Source organism: Aulonocara stuartgranti, assembly GCF_965226115.1.
Source record: "Aulonocara stuartgranti genome assembly, chromosome: 15".
Taxonomy (NCBI): Eukaryota; Metazoa; Chordata; class Actinopteri; order Cichliformes; family Cichlidae; genus Aulonocara; species Aulonocara stuartgranti.
In genome coordinates this window covers 29,979,715-29,998,744 of record NC_138951.1, presented here as the reverse complement: position 1 = coordinate 29,998,744, position 19,030 = coordinate 29,979,715, and the positions used below count along the sequence as shown (strand labels likewise).

At 39.9% G+C, this 19,030-nt stretch overlaps 1 protein-coding gene across 3 annotated transcripts in view; it reads right to left on the bottom strand.

Moving 5' to 3' along the window:
• The window catches only part of cnih3 (cornichon family AMPA receptor auxiliary protein 3), a 145,400-nt gene that overhangs the window by 101,299 nt on the left and 25,071 nt on the right, over positions 1 to 19,030 (bottom strand). For all 3 annotated transcript variants that reach the window (XM_082505401.1, XM_082505402.1, XM_082505403.1), the window contains exon 2: positions 4,776 to 4,844. In XM_082505401.1, coding sequence (XP_082361527.1) covers positions 4,776 to 4,844 — 69 coding nt within the window. The remainder of the gene's footprint in view (positions 1 to 4,775; positions 4,845 to 19,030) is intronic.

The window sequence follows — 19,030 nt, the reverse complement described above, 5'->3', positions numbered from 1 at the left end:
ACATTTTTCATAAATTTATTCCTCCAAGTTTCCCAGATTGCTACTCCATATTTGAGTGTGTGTGTGTGTGTGTGTGTGTGTGTGTGTGTGTGTGTGTGTGTGTGTGTGTGTGTGTGGCAGTTAGAGGGGAAACAACAAGAGAGCAACTTTTACATAAAGTTTACTGTGCAGCAGGGATGGATAGACAGTGATGCCGAGAGATAGCACCTGACCATGTGTCTGCATGAAGAATGTGCCCAGTGTGAGGTTCCTCCCTCAGGGAGCAGGCTGACAGCAACTGCTAATTAGACTTGCTGGTTTCAAGCAAGAAAGATGGAGACAGATAGAGCGGAAGGAGGAAAAGAAAACAGAGATATTATGCAAAAGTTAGGGAGAGACAGATCACATGGACAGTTTCAGTAAGAGGCCATGTGTGTGTTAGAGAGATGGAGGGAAAAGTGTGGCTGTTCAGAATGAAACCATCAAACTGCCAGAAAGGTAAATGAGAGAATGTTTTCTTATTGTATACCAAAAACCAAGATGTGTGCAAAATATGTAGGAAATTTGGTATTCTTAGTCCTTTTAATGAAAAAAACAAAACATTTATGTGTACTGTGTAAGTTATTCAGTAAAATTTGTATTGTGTCTTATTGTAATTTCAACCTTTCAGTTAAGGCTTACATGGCCTAGTTAAATTTATTAGTGTGCACACTCACACTATATCCTTGTGGGGACATCTCATTGATATAATGCTTTCCCTAACTCTAACCTAACCATAACCTAACTGATACTTTGACACTCAAACAACATTTTGAGTCTCAAAAATGCCTTCAAACTTGTGGGGACTGGGATCTTAGTCACCCATAACGGCTGTTGGTCCCCACAAGTATCGTAAACCTCCAATTTTTGGTCCCCAGAAAGAAATTAATACACACACTACACACACAGAAAGAAAGAAAAAGAAAGCACCAGATGTCATACAGTGGCTCTTTAACACACTTTATCCTGAAAAGAGTTGAATACCCACTTTGCAACCCACTTCCACTCATCCCCTCCTTTTATGCAGTTCCTGACTTAATCAATTAAATGTAATTTTGAGAGAGTTGCTTTATTTTCTTACAATCTGTTCTGAGGTTTTCCCGTTCCTCCAAAATTTCTAAGATTTTCAAGGCCCCTGGGAACCCAGCAGAAAACTAAAACATCAAGTTGAACTCACCGTAAAAACTTTTACGAGTAGCCAGAACTTTAACAATGCCTTTAATGAATGTGTATTTTGGAAAGAAATCATGCAATTCAAGGCCACATTTTCATGTTAATATTGACTGCAGTGATGCGTTTCATGTAAGGAGGAGGAGAATGGGGGAGGGATGGGTTAAGGAAATGTGGGAGAGTGAGAGAAGAAAGGAAAATGGAAGAGAAAATTAGATGGAACCTTTTGTACCCATTCCCTCGCTGGTTTCTTTGATACGTTCAGCATTGCATAATGATATGCAAATATGACAAAATATGAAAGTGGTACTGAGCGGGGAAATCTGGTCTAATGCACTGTTTTCAGAGTTTTGAAAATGCCTTTCAATCTGAAGAGTCCTTTTCATTTGCCTCTTACGAAATCCTCATTCAGCTATTTCTCCCCTTTTCTGTCTACCAGCTTCCATCTCAAACTCTTTCACCCAGTTTGCAATTTTTTTCGGAAGTCTTGCTCTTTCTGCAACTTTTTCTCCCTGCTTCTGACACCCATCCCCAAGCATGTACGTATAGAAGTCAATAGTCCTAAGAAGCTATACAGTCCAGAGCTTTTAAGTCAATGTCACCTTCAGGCTCACTGCTGGTGCTATAGCAGTGTGCATTATTAAGAGCCAACTGTAAAAGCTCAGAATACTCTGGGGAGAGGGGTTTAGAGCCCTGGAACTGATCCTGAAACAATTTCACCGAGAGTAGGTTTCCCACGCTAACCAACCCCGAAGAACATCTTTCTCTGCAACGTCTCCTGATTGCTTTTGGGAGTGGTAACACTGAATAATTTTATGTTTGGGAGGAAGAAGAAAGAGAAGGGAATGAATTAGATTAAAAAAAAGAAATTTATACAAACCAACCAATCGTAAAGCTTCTGCTGGGCGCTGAGTTCCTAAAACTCTTACCCATATAACTAAATCCGAAAGGGCTATGTTTTGAATATATGTTGCCCTACATGAGATTTTATTCCTGCCTATAATTTTCTGCATATATGTGGATGTAAAAAATGATCCCCTTTAATTACAGCATTGCAGTAACAAAATTCAAACGCGGCACATTTGTAGAAGAATGAAAGCCATAAAGGTTAACATAGATGTCTTGTCTGCACACGTCAGTCTCAAGTCAGGAAGTGTATGACCTTTGTGATCTTTAATCTTGGGATTGGACCAACTTCAAGCTCTTTTTGTGTGTGTTAGTCCAAAAGTCCAAAACAGTTAATGTTTACAGTCAAATCAATTAGTTTCAAACATTGTCAGGGATTGGCTTGCAGCTTCGTATCTTTGTGTCTCCTCGGTTCTCATGAGGGAAGAACCAGTCTGAAATGTGGAGAGCACATCACACTCAAAAAGCAAGATTTCTATCAGTAACAGTAAAAGTCTCATCTATTCAGTTCAGTTTTAAATTAAAGCTATCAGTAGTTTGGAGATATTTTGCGATTGCTGTAACAGTAAGTTCTGGCATGTAGTTTTCCATATTTAATTTGCTAAAATGCCACATGGTGCCCAAGTGAGCTGATGCAATTAAAAGACTAAGCTGAACTTCTCTGGCATCTTCTTTTACACTACAATATCTTTGGTAACACTTCTTGGGATCATGTGTTTAAACACCACTCTGCATTTAGTCACTAGTAATTCTTGTCTTTTCCTGTCTTCCTCCCCTAACCGCCAGTCCATTGTGATGGCTGTCCCTCCCTGAGTCTGGTCATGCCGGAGGTTTCTTCCTGTCAAAAGGGAGTTTTTTTCTTCCCACTGTCACCAAGTGGGTTTTACCTCTGTTATTGTTGGGTCTTTACCTTAAAATACAAACTACCTTGAGGCAAATACTGGGACTATTGATACTGGTGCTATATAAATAAAATTGAATTGAATATTTTCTGCTCTTCTTTAACATAATAAGTTGTTGTCATCTCGTCTGATCTTTACCCGTTTAACTTCTGCTCAAAAACTAAGGTGGATCTGCAGTAATAATAAAACTGAGGGCAGGAAAAAAGAGATTCGCACAAATAAGAGCCATGCACATTAAAGACTTTCACGGTCAGCTGAAACAAAGAAAGTGCAAATTTTTCACGTTATTTATTGTGGTTCTGTTCTCTATTGTTTTTATTTTAAATGTAAATTGTGTACATTTATATATTTTGTGTATTAACTTTTTTCTATTATTATGAGCCTCTATTCATAATTTTTACACAAGACTCTACTGTAGTCTTTTGTAAAAGCATTAATGTGACAACAATAATTTATTATTGTAAGACTTTTTCTGAGTTAAAAGATTGCCTTTGTTATTTTTATGGAAACGTTAGCAGAGTGTACTAATGCGCCATAATGCCAGCACGTTAAACTGCTATCAGAGCACCGAAAAAGCCTCTTTGAAATAAATAGTATCACAAAAATCATTTTTAGAATCTCAACCAACAGATCTGAACTTTACTTGTAAAGTGTAGAAAATGGTTGTCAATGTTTTGCATCTTTGGAAGGTTGAAGTTAAGCTGCTTGTGGAAAACTCTGATAAATGATGCTGCCCTGCTGAAAGGGCTTCCAGATCAGAACTGCCGATGACACAATTTAATGATGTCTCTGCATGCTTTAAAAAAAAAAAATCACATATTCAGCTGAAATGTACATCATATTTCTAAATGATTCAGCAGGAACTTTAATCTATTAAGCTGTGATAGTATCTCCCACAACTTACAAAAGTCCTGCAGTAAAGAAAGAAAATATTTTTGAACAAAAACCAAAAAGTTACACTCAAATAAATTTCTGCCTCAAATGCTAACTTGACTGATTTTGTTACATAAAAAAACTCCACAAATTTGTTACATAAGTGCAAAGTCATTACATTTAGTGGAATATGGTCAAGTGAAATTTACTTGCATTTATTTTCCTTCATGATTAAAAATAAACCCTTGATTATATATATTTCAGTTGCTTTTTACTCTGAATTATTGCTTCATGTTAGTGGAAGGTGAAGAATCATTTGAAATCAGTTGAAAGCTTAGGTAATGATGTCACAAGCTATATAGTTTGATTAGCATCCCTCTTATAATTGTGAGTCAGCAAATATTGCCATAGACATGTGTCTAGCAATGAGCTTGTATTAAACATCTAGGGTTGAGGATTTAGAGTTGACAGTTTAAAAATGGCTTGCATTGTTAAAATCATCATTGGCGGGCCACATTTACCTATGTTTGTGGCTTGTCACTTCGATTTTATTTATAACCATATTCAAGGTTGTTTTTTTGTAAAAGATGAGTCATTCATACTTAACACTTGGGCCTGCAGTCTTATAATAGGAGTCTGCTTGTCAGCCAGGAAGTGAGAAGAGGACGGCATACAAAACTAGAATGTTGCCAACTGCTTGATTTGAAATTAATGGAAAGAGAAACAGAGAAGAAACAGTCAAAATATACTGGGAAAGACTGAGAACCACTTCTTGCAATGTTTTTGCATTATACGGGACTTTCCATTTTTTCTCATAACGCAACACACAGACAGTAAGATAATCATGAAAAGAAATCTGTAAAAGAAGGGTGTATGAATAAAAATGAACAGGGAAAGCAGACCTACCGCATGGAGTGGGTTGCCCTGATCGATTGGCACCTTGAAATCTGCCTGAAGCTCATCAAAAGCTGTTATCTGACACAAAGAGAGGGAAAGAAATGATCACTGTATAACAAGTAAGATAGAGGGACTGTAAAGAGCAACATTTCTCACTTTGAAAGAACATCATTATTTCACAGAAACAGCCTGCAGTGTAGATTTATGTACCGAGCTGAGCTGCAGAGTGCCAATGTTATTAGACTGTCTTTGCTTTATGCTAAATAAGTAAAATTAATCATAACCATAATCATAATCCATAATCATAACCATATAAATCATAAGTACTTTCCAAATACAATGAAAAAAAAATGTAAAGAAAAGTGTATGAGTTCAAAGATTTACATCTCTTTAGTCTGCTTCACCATAAAGCACTATTGCTTTTCAGACAGATAGAGCGAGGTAGAGAGATTCATATCTTCAGCAACCAAGGACTATACAAGTACATTTCCACCAAAAATACTTTGAACTTTCAGTCCTGAACCTTGTTTCTCACGCACACAGACAGAGGACCTGAAAATGTCTTCAGCTCACTGGATGACTGCATTTCCACGTGGTCTAAAACCTCACAGATTAGGCAAATTAGTCCACTTATGTTTAAAATCCATCTGAATTATGTAAGGACAACATGTCAGCAGTTTGATGTTTCATTTGCTGAACAAACTAGTCAACTTGCTGCAATGCCAGAAAAGCATTTGACATGGAGATTATATTCTGTACTTTAAAACCTCATCTCTCTCCAAGTTGCTTTTACTAAGAGCCATTATTGATCCATCCATCCATCCATCCATCCATGAGTAGTAGCTCAGTGTCTTTCCCTCTGACAAACAGTTTGATTACATTCTCACACTGTGGGAGAGATTATTCGCTAAGTGTCCAAGATCAACAATTTTGATCCACTTCAAAGAAAGTTGTACTAATGTCAGCTAACAGCACCTAACAGAGGCTAACATCAACTAACAGATACTAACTGGACCTAACAAATGGTAACTGCCGCTACCAGGAAAAACATAGAAGTGAGCTACACTAACTTATCAACCCGTATCAGACCCTTTCACCAAAATTTACAGCCTCCTCCAGAGTTAATAGACATGGACACATATTGACAGTTGAGGTAAACAGCAGACTGAAAGTCTAAACTCACAACAGAGTTATTTGTCCTACAGCAGCCACCGTACACAGCAAATTCAAAAGTGTTAAATGTTTTGGTGTTAATAGTCTTCTTGCAAAAGTATAGTTAATTTTACTCTAAGCAGAGTCACATTCTTTTAATGTAACTCTGAGGTGTAAAATGATAGTAGTTAAAATCGAGTGTTAAAAATGAGTGTTTCTCTGTCAAATCTGGAGGTGTTACAATGGAAACATTAACTCTTGACCTCTTAACTCTGAACTCCTAGAGGGGCTATGACAACAATAGAGTAAATTCACAGACTCCGCCCCCAGCACGGCTCCAATCGAAGCTGAAGTGAAGCCGTTTCTGAACATTTTGCTCTACATATTTGAGTTGTTTGCCATGCTTGGTAAGTCATTTTTTCAAAGATTGTTTCAATTATTATTATGAGCTTTTACTTCTGTGGCTCTTTGGAGTTGAGACAAAGCTGTGTGAAAGGCATTAGCCATGTTGCTCGGTGATAGCATAACATTCTGTTTTAGCTAGCTGAAAGGTATTGTTTGCGGGCAAATACCACAGCCTTGAGAAAAAGCTTGCATGTGAATTTTCAGTCAAACTTTTGGTCAAATACACCTAAAACAATGTGTAGAATGTGAAATGTTGGTATAATGGTGCTACTTGAAGCCTGAAACCGATCGCCCAAAAAAAAACAAAAAACAAAAAAAAAAACACACGAGCAAACAGCAGTAGCAGACGTCCTGACTGGGTTCTACGTTAGCATAGATCCCTCCAGAGTTTTGTGCACACGGTTTAGGTAAAAATCAAAAAGGTTGAGGTTTTACATTTAGTTCAGTATTACCTGTTGCCTGTGTCCTTGTCTTTTGGGAAAATACTTTACACAAGTAATGGCTCAAAGAGGATTCCTTTTTTTTTTTCTTTTTTTTTTTTTTTTACTGTGCTGCAATTGATTACTGGATTATTTGTGCCATTAATTAGTGTCAACTAATTTTTATTCAATCTCCGCACAGGATATGCTTGTGAAGATGGAATATGGGGGAGAGCAGAAGTGCGTTGAAGTTCCACAAAGGGATGAATGAAGGACATGCATATTGTATTGAAGAAATAAGTGATGAGAATGCTGTTATTTGCATTTACCATGTCAGACCTTTTGATAAACAAAATTCTAATGAAAGTGAGAACATGTATACTGTTACATCTTTCAGAAAATGTTTTGAAATTGTGGTGCACAGTTCAGAATAAATGTTTTTCAAAAACCATTGCATCTTTTTAGTAAATGTTTATTTCCAAAAGAAATTTCTAGAAGTTCAGAACAGTAAAATTCCCGCTTTTTAGAATGAATTAGAAGATAACTCTTACGTAGTTAAACTAAAATACTCTTTGAGAGTTAATATATAAACTCTTAACACCAAGTGTTAAATTATCAACTCCAGACAGATTTGGTGTTTAACACTAAATCAGAGTTAACGTACCAACTCTCCAAAAAGAGTTAAATTAACACTCTCTGGTGTGGACCCGTATAGACACTTTAATAGTGTTGAAATCAAATCCAACAGTGTTAATTTGGACATGCTGGATTTGCTGTGTAGCAATGATTATGCAATTGAATTGGGAGGGTAAGAAAACAGAGCTCAGGTGACTGCAATCTGAAATCTACTGACATCAAGTGGTGAGATTTTACACACTGTAATGAAATATAAAACATTTTGTATGGGTTTGGAGTATTACATCATCTGCCATTTGAAAACGACACTTCAACTTCATCATCATTCACACAATCTGCCATAATTAATCAGATCTACCCACAAGTGACATCAAGCCATTCACCCACCACTGCACTGTAGGTCTTAGTTTAGTTCTTAGTGATAACAATGCTATTGATGAATAGCAGTAAAAAACGATGCAACAGTTCAATTGGTGTTTTGTGTTGCAGTGGAAGCAATTGCACTACAAAGACAGATGCCACTGCTTGACTAGCTGGGCCTCATGAGGCAATGAGAGAGCTAAAGTGACAGTGCTGGAAAAGATTAGTGTATTTCTCAGTGTATCCATGAGATACTCTGTGTCTCCAGTGCGCGTATATCATGGGAGAGCTGTGAGTTGTGAGAACACCAACAGCACACATATCAGTGTGTGCGTGCCACGTTTAGATATTTTTGTGAGGACCAAAACTTGGAATGCTACTACTGGGGACCAACAGTGCCTTATGGGGACAAAATGCTCGTCCTCAAGAGTTTGAAAGAATTTTGGAGACTGAAAATGTGGTTTTAGTGTAAGTTAGTTTATGGTTAGGTTTAGGCTAAGAGTTAGGGTTAGGTATTCAAGTTTGATGAGTTAGCCGTTAAGGAAAGCATTATGTTAAGTACAGGGTGGGCCATTTATATGGATACACCGTAATAAAATGGGAATGGTTGGTGATATTAAAGGCCTATTTGTGGCACATTAGTATATGTGATGGGGCACACTCCTCAAGATGGGTGGTGACCATGGTGGCCATTTAGAAGTCGGCCATCTTGGATACAACTTTTGTTTTTTCACTAAGAAGAGGGCCATCTGACACATCAAACTTACTGGTAGTGTCACAAGAAAAACAATGTTGTGCTTGGTTTCAACGTAACCTTATTCTTTCATGAGTTATTTACAAGTTTCTCTTTTTTCACAGCCATTGACACGTCGAAGAGTTTAACATGTGAGGAGCCGATCGAAATTGTGTTGATATCTGGTGAACGCAGTAACCAGGTCATTGCAGTAGATTTCAATGCAAGACACCCTACGAGACCACCCATCTCCCCTGCTACAGTTAGCAAACTGCTTGCTAAATTTCGGGAAACTGGTTCAGTGTTGGATTTGCCAAAATGTGGACGCAAGAAAACTGTCACTAATGAAGAAACATCAGTGGCTGTCCTAGCTTTATTCAGCAAGAGCCCACAGCATAGCACTCGCCACATGTCACTGGAGAGGGGCATTAGTCGAACATCCCTTCGGCGGATATTAGCTACTCACAAATTGCACCCTTACAAACTCCAGCTACTGCAGAATCTCAACGAGGATGACCCAGATCGGCGCACAGAATTTGCAGAATGGGCAAAACAAAAATTGGAACAGGACCCTCAGTTCACGCAGAAGATTTTGTTCAGTGATGAGACAAACTTTTATGTGAATGGCAAAGTTAACAAACAAAACCACCGCTATTGGTCTGACACTAACCCACATTGGATGGATCCCTCCAAGACTGTTAGAACAACAAAAGTGCTGTTTGGTGTGGTATATGGGGTACGATAGTGGGTCCATTCTCAAGGCTCAACCTCAAGGCCACTGGATATTTGAAATTGCTACATGATGATGTGTTTCCCTCTTTATGCACTGAAGCTGGCACGTTCCCTGAGTTTTTCCAGCAAGATGGTGCACCACCATATTATGGGTGCCCAGTCCGAGCATTCCTAGATGAACAGTTGGATTTGTCGTCGTGGGCCAGTTGAATGGCCCCCAAGGTCTCCCAATCTGACCCCCTTAGACTTTTATCTTTGGAGTCATCTGAAGGCAATTGTCTATGGTGTGAAGATACGAGATGTGCAGCACCTGAAACTACAGATACTGGATGCCTGTGCTGGCATTTCTGTGGTCAGAAACTTGTAAATAACTCATGAAAGAATAAGGTTACGTTGAAACCAAGCACAACATTGTTTTTCTTGTGACATTAGCAATAAGTTTGATGTGTCAGATGGCCCTCTTCCTATTGAAAAAACAAAAGTTGTATCCAAGATGGCCGACTTCTAAATGGCCACCATGGTCACCACCCATCTAGTGGAATGTGCCCCGTCACATATACTAATCTGCCACAAACAGGACTTTAATATCACCAACCATTCCCATTTTATTACGGTGTATCCATATAAATGGCCCACCCTGTAGATATGGTCACTAAGATATGAAAACAAGTGTGTGTGTGTGTGTGTGTGTGTGTGTGTGTGCAGAGTCAGTAAAATTGGATTTCTGTGTGTGTAGTATAAAAATACTATCAATGCATTATATGTTATATGAGCAAGAGACCAATGAAGCAGTTTCATATGTGTTTGCACATGTGAATGTGTGTACGGGGAATTAACAGTGATGACAGAGGTTCACACCAATCTTAGTTATTTCCCTGGGCTCTCCCACACACTGAAAGGCAGTGCTTTACATGTTATTTCCCAGTGGATCCTAACAGTGTTTGTGGCTCATTGCCTTGGTCTGTTACAGCACGTTAGCTTCCCCCAGGCTGTTCCTCATGGAGGACACACACACACACACACATCAATCCAAGCACAGTATGTACTCTTCCACAGAGACTACACATCATGCAGCAGAAAATTATCACCTATGCATTTTTATGAGCACGATATGAGAAGAAACACTCGATGTTCTGAGTGCATGTCATCCTTAGATGATAATTCACAGAATAAAAACCCGGTAGATGCACCAGAAATCAGAGGGTTGTATGCAAAATATAATTTAACGCCTCTTATTCAGGAAGGGGTTGAATTGAAAGCAATATAGCAAACAGACTGTTATATAGTGCTTTTCTATTCTTACCGAGTGCTCAAAACACTTGTACACAACAAGCCATAGCCACCCATTCACATTCATATTAATAAAGTGCTTATCATTGCCTCCATTATCAGATGTGCCTTGCACTCTCCTTCTTTTTGAATCCTCTGGAGATTCGTCCAACCAGTGTCCTATCATATGTCCAAATTGCCTGGAATCGATGGTTCAATGGTTTTCAAACACCGGCACAGGCCAGATTTAAAAAAACAAACAAAAAAAAAACCATTTCAATGGAGAGCAAATGAGGTTCTGGTGCAGCAAATCATTTCACAACAAATTTCAGAGATGTTGATCACTATGTTGAATAATCACTTGGTTTTATGTATTTAGTTTAAAAAAGAAACTATATGAAACCAAACGTTTCAAGGCGACCTCAACCACACTACAAAGAGAACTTACTTTGGTAGCTTGTATCTATGATATAAATCTTTCAGTTTTAACCTGCAGGTACAGTCAAATATAACTTAGACTGAGCTGTAAATCTGGAGTTTCACCTCTTGTACTCCTTCAGCGAATCCTACGTTTACCACGTTAGAAGGTTTTGTGTGCCGGTTTAAGAGGAGAAAATAGCTCCTGGCTGGGTCATTCAAGGTAAACAGTTTGGGCATTTGAGAAGAAGCAATTTATGAAAACTTCAACATCTGAAGAAAGGATAGCACTGTCATTTGCTGAAGCAAACCTGGATAGAACAACTTGCCCTGAGGCAAAGAAGCCTGAGGCATGGGTTTGGAGCAAGACAGCAGAAGAACCCTTGTGAAGTGGCAACTTTCAAAGAAAGCTTAAATTGCTTGGACTTTGTTTACTGAGTACCTTCTCCTGAAGCAACTCAGGGGCAAAAAGGGCTTTGAGTGAGGCAAAAGATCAGAGCAAGAACCCAAACCAAAGCTCTGTTTGCTTGGATTACAGATACCAAAACCAGTACGGCTGCTTTGGTTTCTTCTCCTAACAAACTTATTTTAGCAGTAAAGCCAAATTTTGTTAGTCATATAGCAAAACTGTCATTGATAAAAGGGGCGATTGTGGCTGAAGAGTTGGGTGTTCGCTTTGTAATTGGAAGGTTGCCGGTTCGAGCCCCGGCTCGGACAGTCTTGGTCGTTGTGTCCTTCGGCAAGACACTTCACCTGCCACCTACTGGTGAGGGGCCGATGGCGCAATATGGCAGCCTCGCTTCTGTCAGTCTGCCCCAGGGCAGCTGTGGCTACTACTGTAGCTTGCCTTCACCAGTGTGTGAGAGTGAATGAATAGTGGTATTGTAAAGCGCTTTGAGGGGTCCCAAAAAGCGCTATATAAATGCAATCCATTATTATTATTATTGATACAAGCCACAACATTGGACAAAAGAGTCAGAGCATCAAATTCCACATTTCAAGACTGAGCTTATTTTTACTATCGACTGTTCTGAAACTTTAAGGGAAAACACACCAGAAAACAGAATTCCACCCCCTTTATCTCAGACTGCTCAGTCATGATCAGACACAAACATCTGCCCCTGAGCTGCAGACTACACAACCAAATCTCAAATTTGTCACATGCTCGAAGGGTGATTCCTTTGCAGTGACTGCATGCTGTGTTTTTGAAAATCCAGTTTTATTTTGATGTGGATGTTCACTGTAACAGAGTGCTTTGAAGTTAGGGTTGGCTGGCAAAAACAGCCAAACTGGCACCCTCCGCTCTTCTTTTGCCATGCCAAACTCTCCAGTGTCTTTCATTGCGACTAAGAGACTGACACCATGCTGTGTGTGTCTTTCCTGGGAAAGAGAGCAAAAAAAATGTTTATTTAGCCTAATTTGTTTGCCAAATTAAATTTGCAATTTCAGTTATGCCCGACCAAAAACATGCTTTAATTCTACCATGTAGCCGTTCATTTTAGAAACAACAAAAATCAGTAATAACAGAAATATGAAACGGTGGTTGCTAACAGGTAACAAACAAGCAATGGTTAAAGTGTGCTGCAACAATCCAAAAAGGCCTTCTGGCACCAGTTAATGTGAATTTAAATCAGATAGGCAGTTCAGTATAGGGCTGTGCGATATGACCAAAATCTCATATCCCGATATAAGACATCTATCATCCCGATAACGATATAAATCACAAAGTTTTAACGTTTTCTGTAAATTCTGTGAATCTCGGGCAGCTCGACTTGCGTGAAGTGTTTCCAGCTGGGTGTTGTGTACCTGGAGTTCAATGTTTTAACGGATGCATTAAAGGATGCATTTTTAGACATAAGTTGTAATGGCTGCCATTTCCTTTGTGAGTATTTATAACACAGCGTGCTGCGGGGAAAAGCCTGTTCTAATGTTTGAGTCTAAGGTTTATTTTTTAGCACCTGACAGCTCTTTATTGCTTCTCATCCGTAAATACTCTGCAGACTCTTTCGTGTGATTCAGTTTATTTTGAAAAGTCTCAACAGGATCTTGAGCTTTATTGTGAAAGGTTTATGTGGAGAATAAACAACCGGACACACGATGGTTTTAACGTCGTTGTTGCTAACAACCACGCATAAAAACAGGCGCTTGTCCGTCCGTAGTGTGGTTATATTAAATATAAGAGAATGAGAGAACTTTAAGAAATTAATATAGCCACTACAGTGGCCATCAAAACGATGAAAAAATATTGCCATGAACAGTTTATTTAGCGACACCACGAAACAAACGATAGCGTAAAATGAAATGATAGACGTTTTTATATCGTCATCCGATATACATCGTTATATCGATGTTACGGTTCGGCGTTGGCAGTGTATTGTTTTAGGCGTTTTGTTTTGGCGTGACTGTTATGCGTTTCCTGTTTTACTTTGAAAGTCTGTGTTATCTTAGTGTTCAGTTTACGTTTCCTTGTCTCGTCAGGTCTTATTTGCCCCAGCTGTGTATCCCTCCTGTGGTCCATTCCCTAATTGCTCCTTCTATGTATTTAAGCCCTGTGTTTCTGTATGTCATGGTCGCGATCTTCCCCCCCCCCCGTTGTAAATAGTTTGGCGCCTTGTGTTTGGTGATGTAAATAAATGTCGTATCTTGCTTTAAATCTCGTCTTGGGATTATTTTTGTGGAAGCTGCACGCCGGTTGCCTAGGCCGGGGTGTAACATATGGGGGCTCGTCCAGTCGCTGGGGGGTCCGTGGACCGCTTAAGCCGTCCGCCGTCGCTGGTGGGTCCGAGGGGGGGACCGCTTCAGCCGTCTGTCTTTGCTGGAGGGTCCGAGGGACCGCTCCAGCCTTCATCCGCCGTCGCTGGAGGGTCCGGGGTACCGCTCCAGTCTTCATTTGTCTTCGCTGGAGGATCCGAGGGACCGCTCCAGCCTTCATCCGCCGTCGCTGGAGGGTCCGGGGAACCGCTCCAGTCTTCGTTTGTCTTCGCTGGAGGATCCGTGGGACCGCTCCAGCCTTCTGCAGCTGGTGGGCTGCGTGTCTGTGTTTGCAGCTGGTGGGCTGCGTGTCCGTGTTTGCAGCTGGTGGGCTGCGTGTCTGTCTTCGCTGGAGGACCCGTGGGACCGCTCCAGCCTTTCGTCTGTCTTCGCTGGAGGATCCGAGGGCCCGCTCCAGTTTTCCGTTTCCACTGGAGGACCCGTCCAGCCATCAGCGTCGCCTGCGGGACGGCGGCCGGTGCCATATGGGCTGGACATGGAACAAACATTTTTCGTTGGGGTTGTATGTTTTAAATGATTGTTTTTTTGGGTGGGGGGGTATGTTACGGTTCGGCGTTGGCAGTGTATTGTTTTAGGCGTTTTGTTTTGGCGTGACTGTTATGTGTTTCCTGTTTTACTTTGAAAGTCTGTGTTATCTTAGTGTTCAGATTACGTTTCCTTGTCTCATCAGGTCTTATTTGCCCCAGCTGTGTATCCCTCCTGTGGTCCATTCCCTAATTGCTCCTTCTATGTATTTAAGCCCTGTGTTTCTGTATGTCATGGTCGCGATCCCCCCCCCCGTTGTAAATAGTTTGGCGCCTTGTGTTTGGTGATGTAAATAAATGTCGTATCTTGCTTTAAATCTCGTCTTGGGATTATTTTTGTGGAAGTTGCACGCCGGTTGCCTAGGCCGGGGTGTAACAATCGAACAGCCCTAGTTCAGTAACAAATATTGTCAAGCTAGCTCATTTTTGGTATGCTGCAGCCACATACAGTGGGGCAAAAAAGTATTTAGTCAGCCACCGATTGTGCAAGTTCCCCCACTTAAAATGATGACAGAGGTCAGTAATTTGCACCAGAGGTACACTTCAACTGTGAGAGACAGAATGTGAAAAAAAAATCCATGAATTCACATGGTAGGATTTGTAAAGAATTTATTCGTAAATCAGGGTGGAAAATAAGTATTTGGTCACCTCAAACAAGGAAAATCTCTGGCTCTCACAGACCTGTAACGTCTTCTGTAAGAAGCTTTTCTGTCCCCCACCTGTATGAATGGCACCTGTTTGAACTCATCATCTGTATAAAAGACACCTGTCCACAGCCTCAAACAGTCAGACTCCAAACTCCGCCATGGCCAAGGCCAAAGAGCTTTCGAAGGACACCAGGAAAAGTATTGTAGACCTGCACCAGACTGGGAAGAGTGAATCTACAATAGGCAAGCAGCTTGGTGTGAAAAAAATCAACTGTGGGAGCAATCATCAGAAAATGGAAGACATACAAGACCACTGATAATCTCCCTCGATCTGGGGCTCCACGCAAGATCTCATCCCGTGGGGTCAAAATGATCATGAGAACGGTGAGCAAAGATCCCAGAACCACACGGGGGGACCTGGTGAATGACCTGCAGAGAGCTGGGACCAAAGTAACAAAGGTCACCATCAGTAACACACTACAACGGCAGGGAATCAAATCCCGCAGTGCCAGATGTGTTCCGCTGCTGAAGCCAGTGCATGTCCAGGCCCGTCTGAAGTTTGCCAGAGAGCACATGGATGATCCAGCAGAGGATTGGGAGAATGTCATGTGGTCAGATGAAACCAAAGTAGAACTTTTTGGTATAAACTCAACTCGTCGTGTTTGGAGGAAGAAGAATACTGAGTTGCATCCCAAGAACACCATACCTACTGTGAAGCATGGGGGTGGAAACATCATGCTATGGGGCTGTTTTTCTGCCAAGGGGACAGGAGGACTGATCTGTGTTAAGGACAGAATGAATGGGGCCATGTATCGTGAGATTTTGAGCCAAAACCTCCTTCCATCAGTGAGAACTTTGAAGATGAAACGAGGCTGGGTCTTCCAACATGACAATGATCCAAAACACACCGCCCGGGCAACAAAGGAGTGGCTCCGTAAGAAGCATTTGAAAGTCCTGGAGTGGCCTAGCCAGTCTCCAGACCTCAACCCCATAGAAAATCTGTGGCGGGAGTTGAAAGTCCGTGTTGCTCGGCGACAGCCCCAAAACATCACTGCTCTCGAGAAGATCTGCATGGAGGAATGGGCCAAAATACCAGCTACTGTGTGTGCAAACCTGGTAAAGACCTATAGTAAACGTTTGACCTCTGTTATTGCCAACAAAGGTTATGTTACAAAGTATTGAGTTGTATTTTTGTTATTGACCAAATACTTATTTTCCACCCTGATTTACGAATAAATTCTTTACAAATCCTACCATGTGGATTCATGGATTTTTTTTTCACATTCTGTCTCTCACAGTTGAAGTGTACCTCTGGTGCAAATTACTGACCTCTGTCATCATTTTAAGTGGGAGAACTTGCACAATCGGTGGCTGACTAAATACTTTTTTGCCCCACTGTAGTTCTGTTAGTCGACTAGAATTATCACTAGTGATACGAACTAATAACAATTTATCGATTCCATTATCGATATAATGCATTGATTTGATTCATTATCAATTCTCTTATCGATTCTCATTGGCTCCACTTTGAAGACACCACTGTTGCTAAGTAGCATGTCAAAGATATGACATTCATGCTAATTATTTGCATGCTGTGGTCAAATCTTTGTGCATGTCGGGGGTATTTCCTCTCTTTGTAGGCATCAGTGCTGGGGTCGTCACTCAAAACAAATAGTGATTACACATATTATATGGAACACTTTTCTTAGAAGTAGTACAGCAGTGGAAGTGCAAGTGGAACTGATAAGCGGGATCGATACGCAAGCAGACTTTGCTGGAATTTAAAACTCAATAATAATACCCAGGGAAATACTCAATACTGAATCCAATGCTACATGGAAAATTTTAACCCTATCCTGCAAAAGAAGTAATGGTGAAGAAATCATATCTCAAAAGAATTAACTGTTTACTTGTTAATTTAACTCGTTTTCAACTAAATTTCCCTAAATATGACTTTAAAAAAAAAAGATTAATGTCAAGTCTGGAGGTTTTAATTTGTTTTACAAATTATTTAGATAGTTTCATTACAGATTATGCAGGGTACAACAGATTTCAGAACCTAACAAAAAACAAAAGGGTACAACAAACAACACAATACCTCACACAACTATATGATTAATGGAAAAGTAAAGAATAAACTTTGGGTTAAGTTGGTATAAGTTATACTAAAATAAAGAAGTTCTAAAAGAACACTGTAAAACTGAAACCGTTACTGCCTGCATTTTAAAACTGACCTTGTTGATGCCTACAACAAAATAAGAACCACATTTTATTAAATAGTTGTACAAAGACGTTCCATCCATGACTCTTTCAGCTCTGCAATAATTATTCACAGTTTACCCAACTATACTTTTCATCTCCTAGTTGCTAAGTTATTGATACCAGATGGCTAATATGGCTTTCGGGTAATTGCTTGTAGTGCATGCTGGATAGGTCAACATTTATGATAACTGTTTCAGTAGCTTTACTGACCTCTGAAATTTCGCCTAAACTGTTATGAATGCTAAGTACTTTAGCTCTTAGAGAGAGGAAGATCAGTGGGCCTTGCTTTCTTCATCGCATTGCTGTGTAAAGTTATCAGCAAGAGGAGGCAAACAGGGCACTGTTGCTATCAATACCATAGCAAATGATTATCTTAATTTAGTATTGTTGATTTTTACTATTAATTAATATCTGAGTATCAATTTTGCTGACAACCCATACAGTGCACATCCTGTTTTTTCTTCTTCTCACTGCTGAACTTTCAATAAAGTTATCATGCATCCAAAGTTCAGTCATGCAGTCATTTATGTTCGATTAACAATTGTTATGAAAGTTTAGTTTAGTAACTGTCCAAAAAAAGTTACCGGAAGGATATCAATATGGCTGCTAACTAACAGGACGTGCTTCTAGAAGACTTTGGTAGGAGCCATCACTTTGAATTTAAAGTTATGATGTACTTTAATAGCAGTAGCAGTAGTTTAGTAGCAGGCTTGCTACATCATGTAACACTGTGCATTTTAGAAAATAGTTGCTAAATCTGCAAAGAGAAATAAACCTCAGAACCAGCACAGGTCAGGTGACCACACCCTGTCCACAGAGAAAATAAATTAAAAATGTCTTAATAGAACCTATTAAGTGACTTATTAAGCTCATTAAGTTAGCTATTTTGTGCGACTGCCCTGATGCACCAAAACATAGGGCTTTCCCCACCTGCAGAATAACACTTTAGGTACTTTGAACTCTCAGTGTGTTACAGTTTCTACCACTTGAGCCAGTGGGCCGGTATCTGAACTGAACACCTTGGCATGGCAAGACAGCTGGAAAAGTCAGTTTTGTTGATGCCCTGTGGCCTCATATTTGCACTCGACCACACCTTACTTTGAAGAGATCAAATGAAATTGAGTTTTTCCTTTTTAACCATTTCTACCAGCGTGTTGTTATTTATGCACAGTTCACTTGTCAGGACTTTCTACAAGGTGCCAAAAGCAAACGAACTGCACGTGTGATAGTTATGAAACATATATTGTATCCATTTGTTTACATTAAACCACATGTGTGGCCACACTATTTGAATAGTTCAAGGAATCTGACGTAATTGCAGGCTCATTGAAATTGTAATAATAATATCTTTTTGCCACTCGCAGGGTTCATATTACCATGGCAACACTGATTCCAGCAACACTTGCTTTCTTGGCCTTACAGGCTGTTATTGAGCCACTACTGCAAAGGTTTTTTATTGTGTCACACCCATAAAGCAGAGGCCACCAAAGAAGCATATACCTGAGAGGCAGGTTTACTAAACAAATTGTACCATGCCATTCAATACAGGGCTGCAAATCCTTTTGAAAATTACATGTCAGTACACAACATTAAAAAACTTGTGTCTAAAATTGACCTATTATGCTTTTTCTATGCGTTCTGTATTGTTGTATTGTTCTGTATTGATGAATCTGTATAGGGTTACAAAAGTCATAGTGATAAGGTTTAGGTTGCACATTGGCCAACAACACCTTAGTACCTCAATTTCCTTTTCTGTGCTCCATGAAACAAGAAAACTTCTGAGTGTGAGGCCAGCACACTCACGCTAGCATAATTTCTGGTTGTCGTTTTCCTCAAAATCAATGCTGCTACTACCGTAATACTATAAAGACTAAAAAAAAACTACTAAAACCTAAAACAAAAAAGCAAAACAGAAGCAAAAAACTTAAAAACTCAT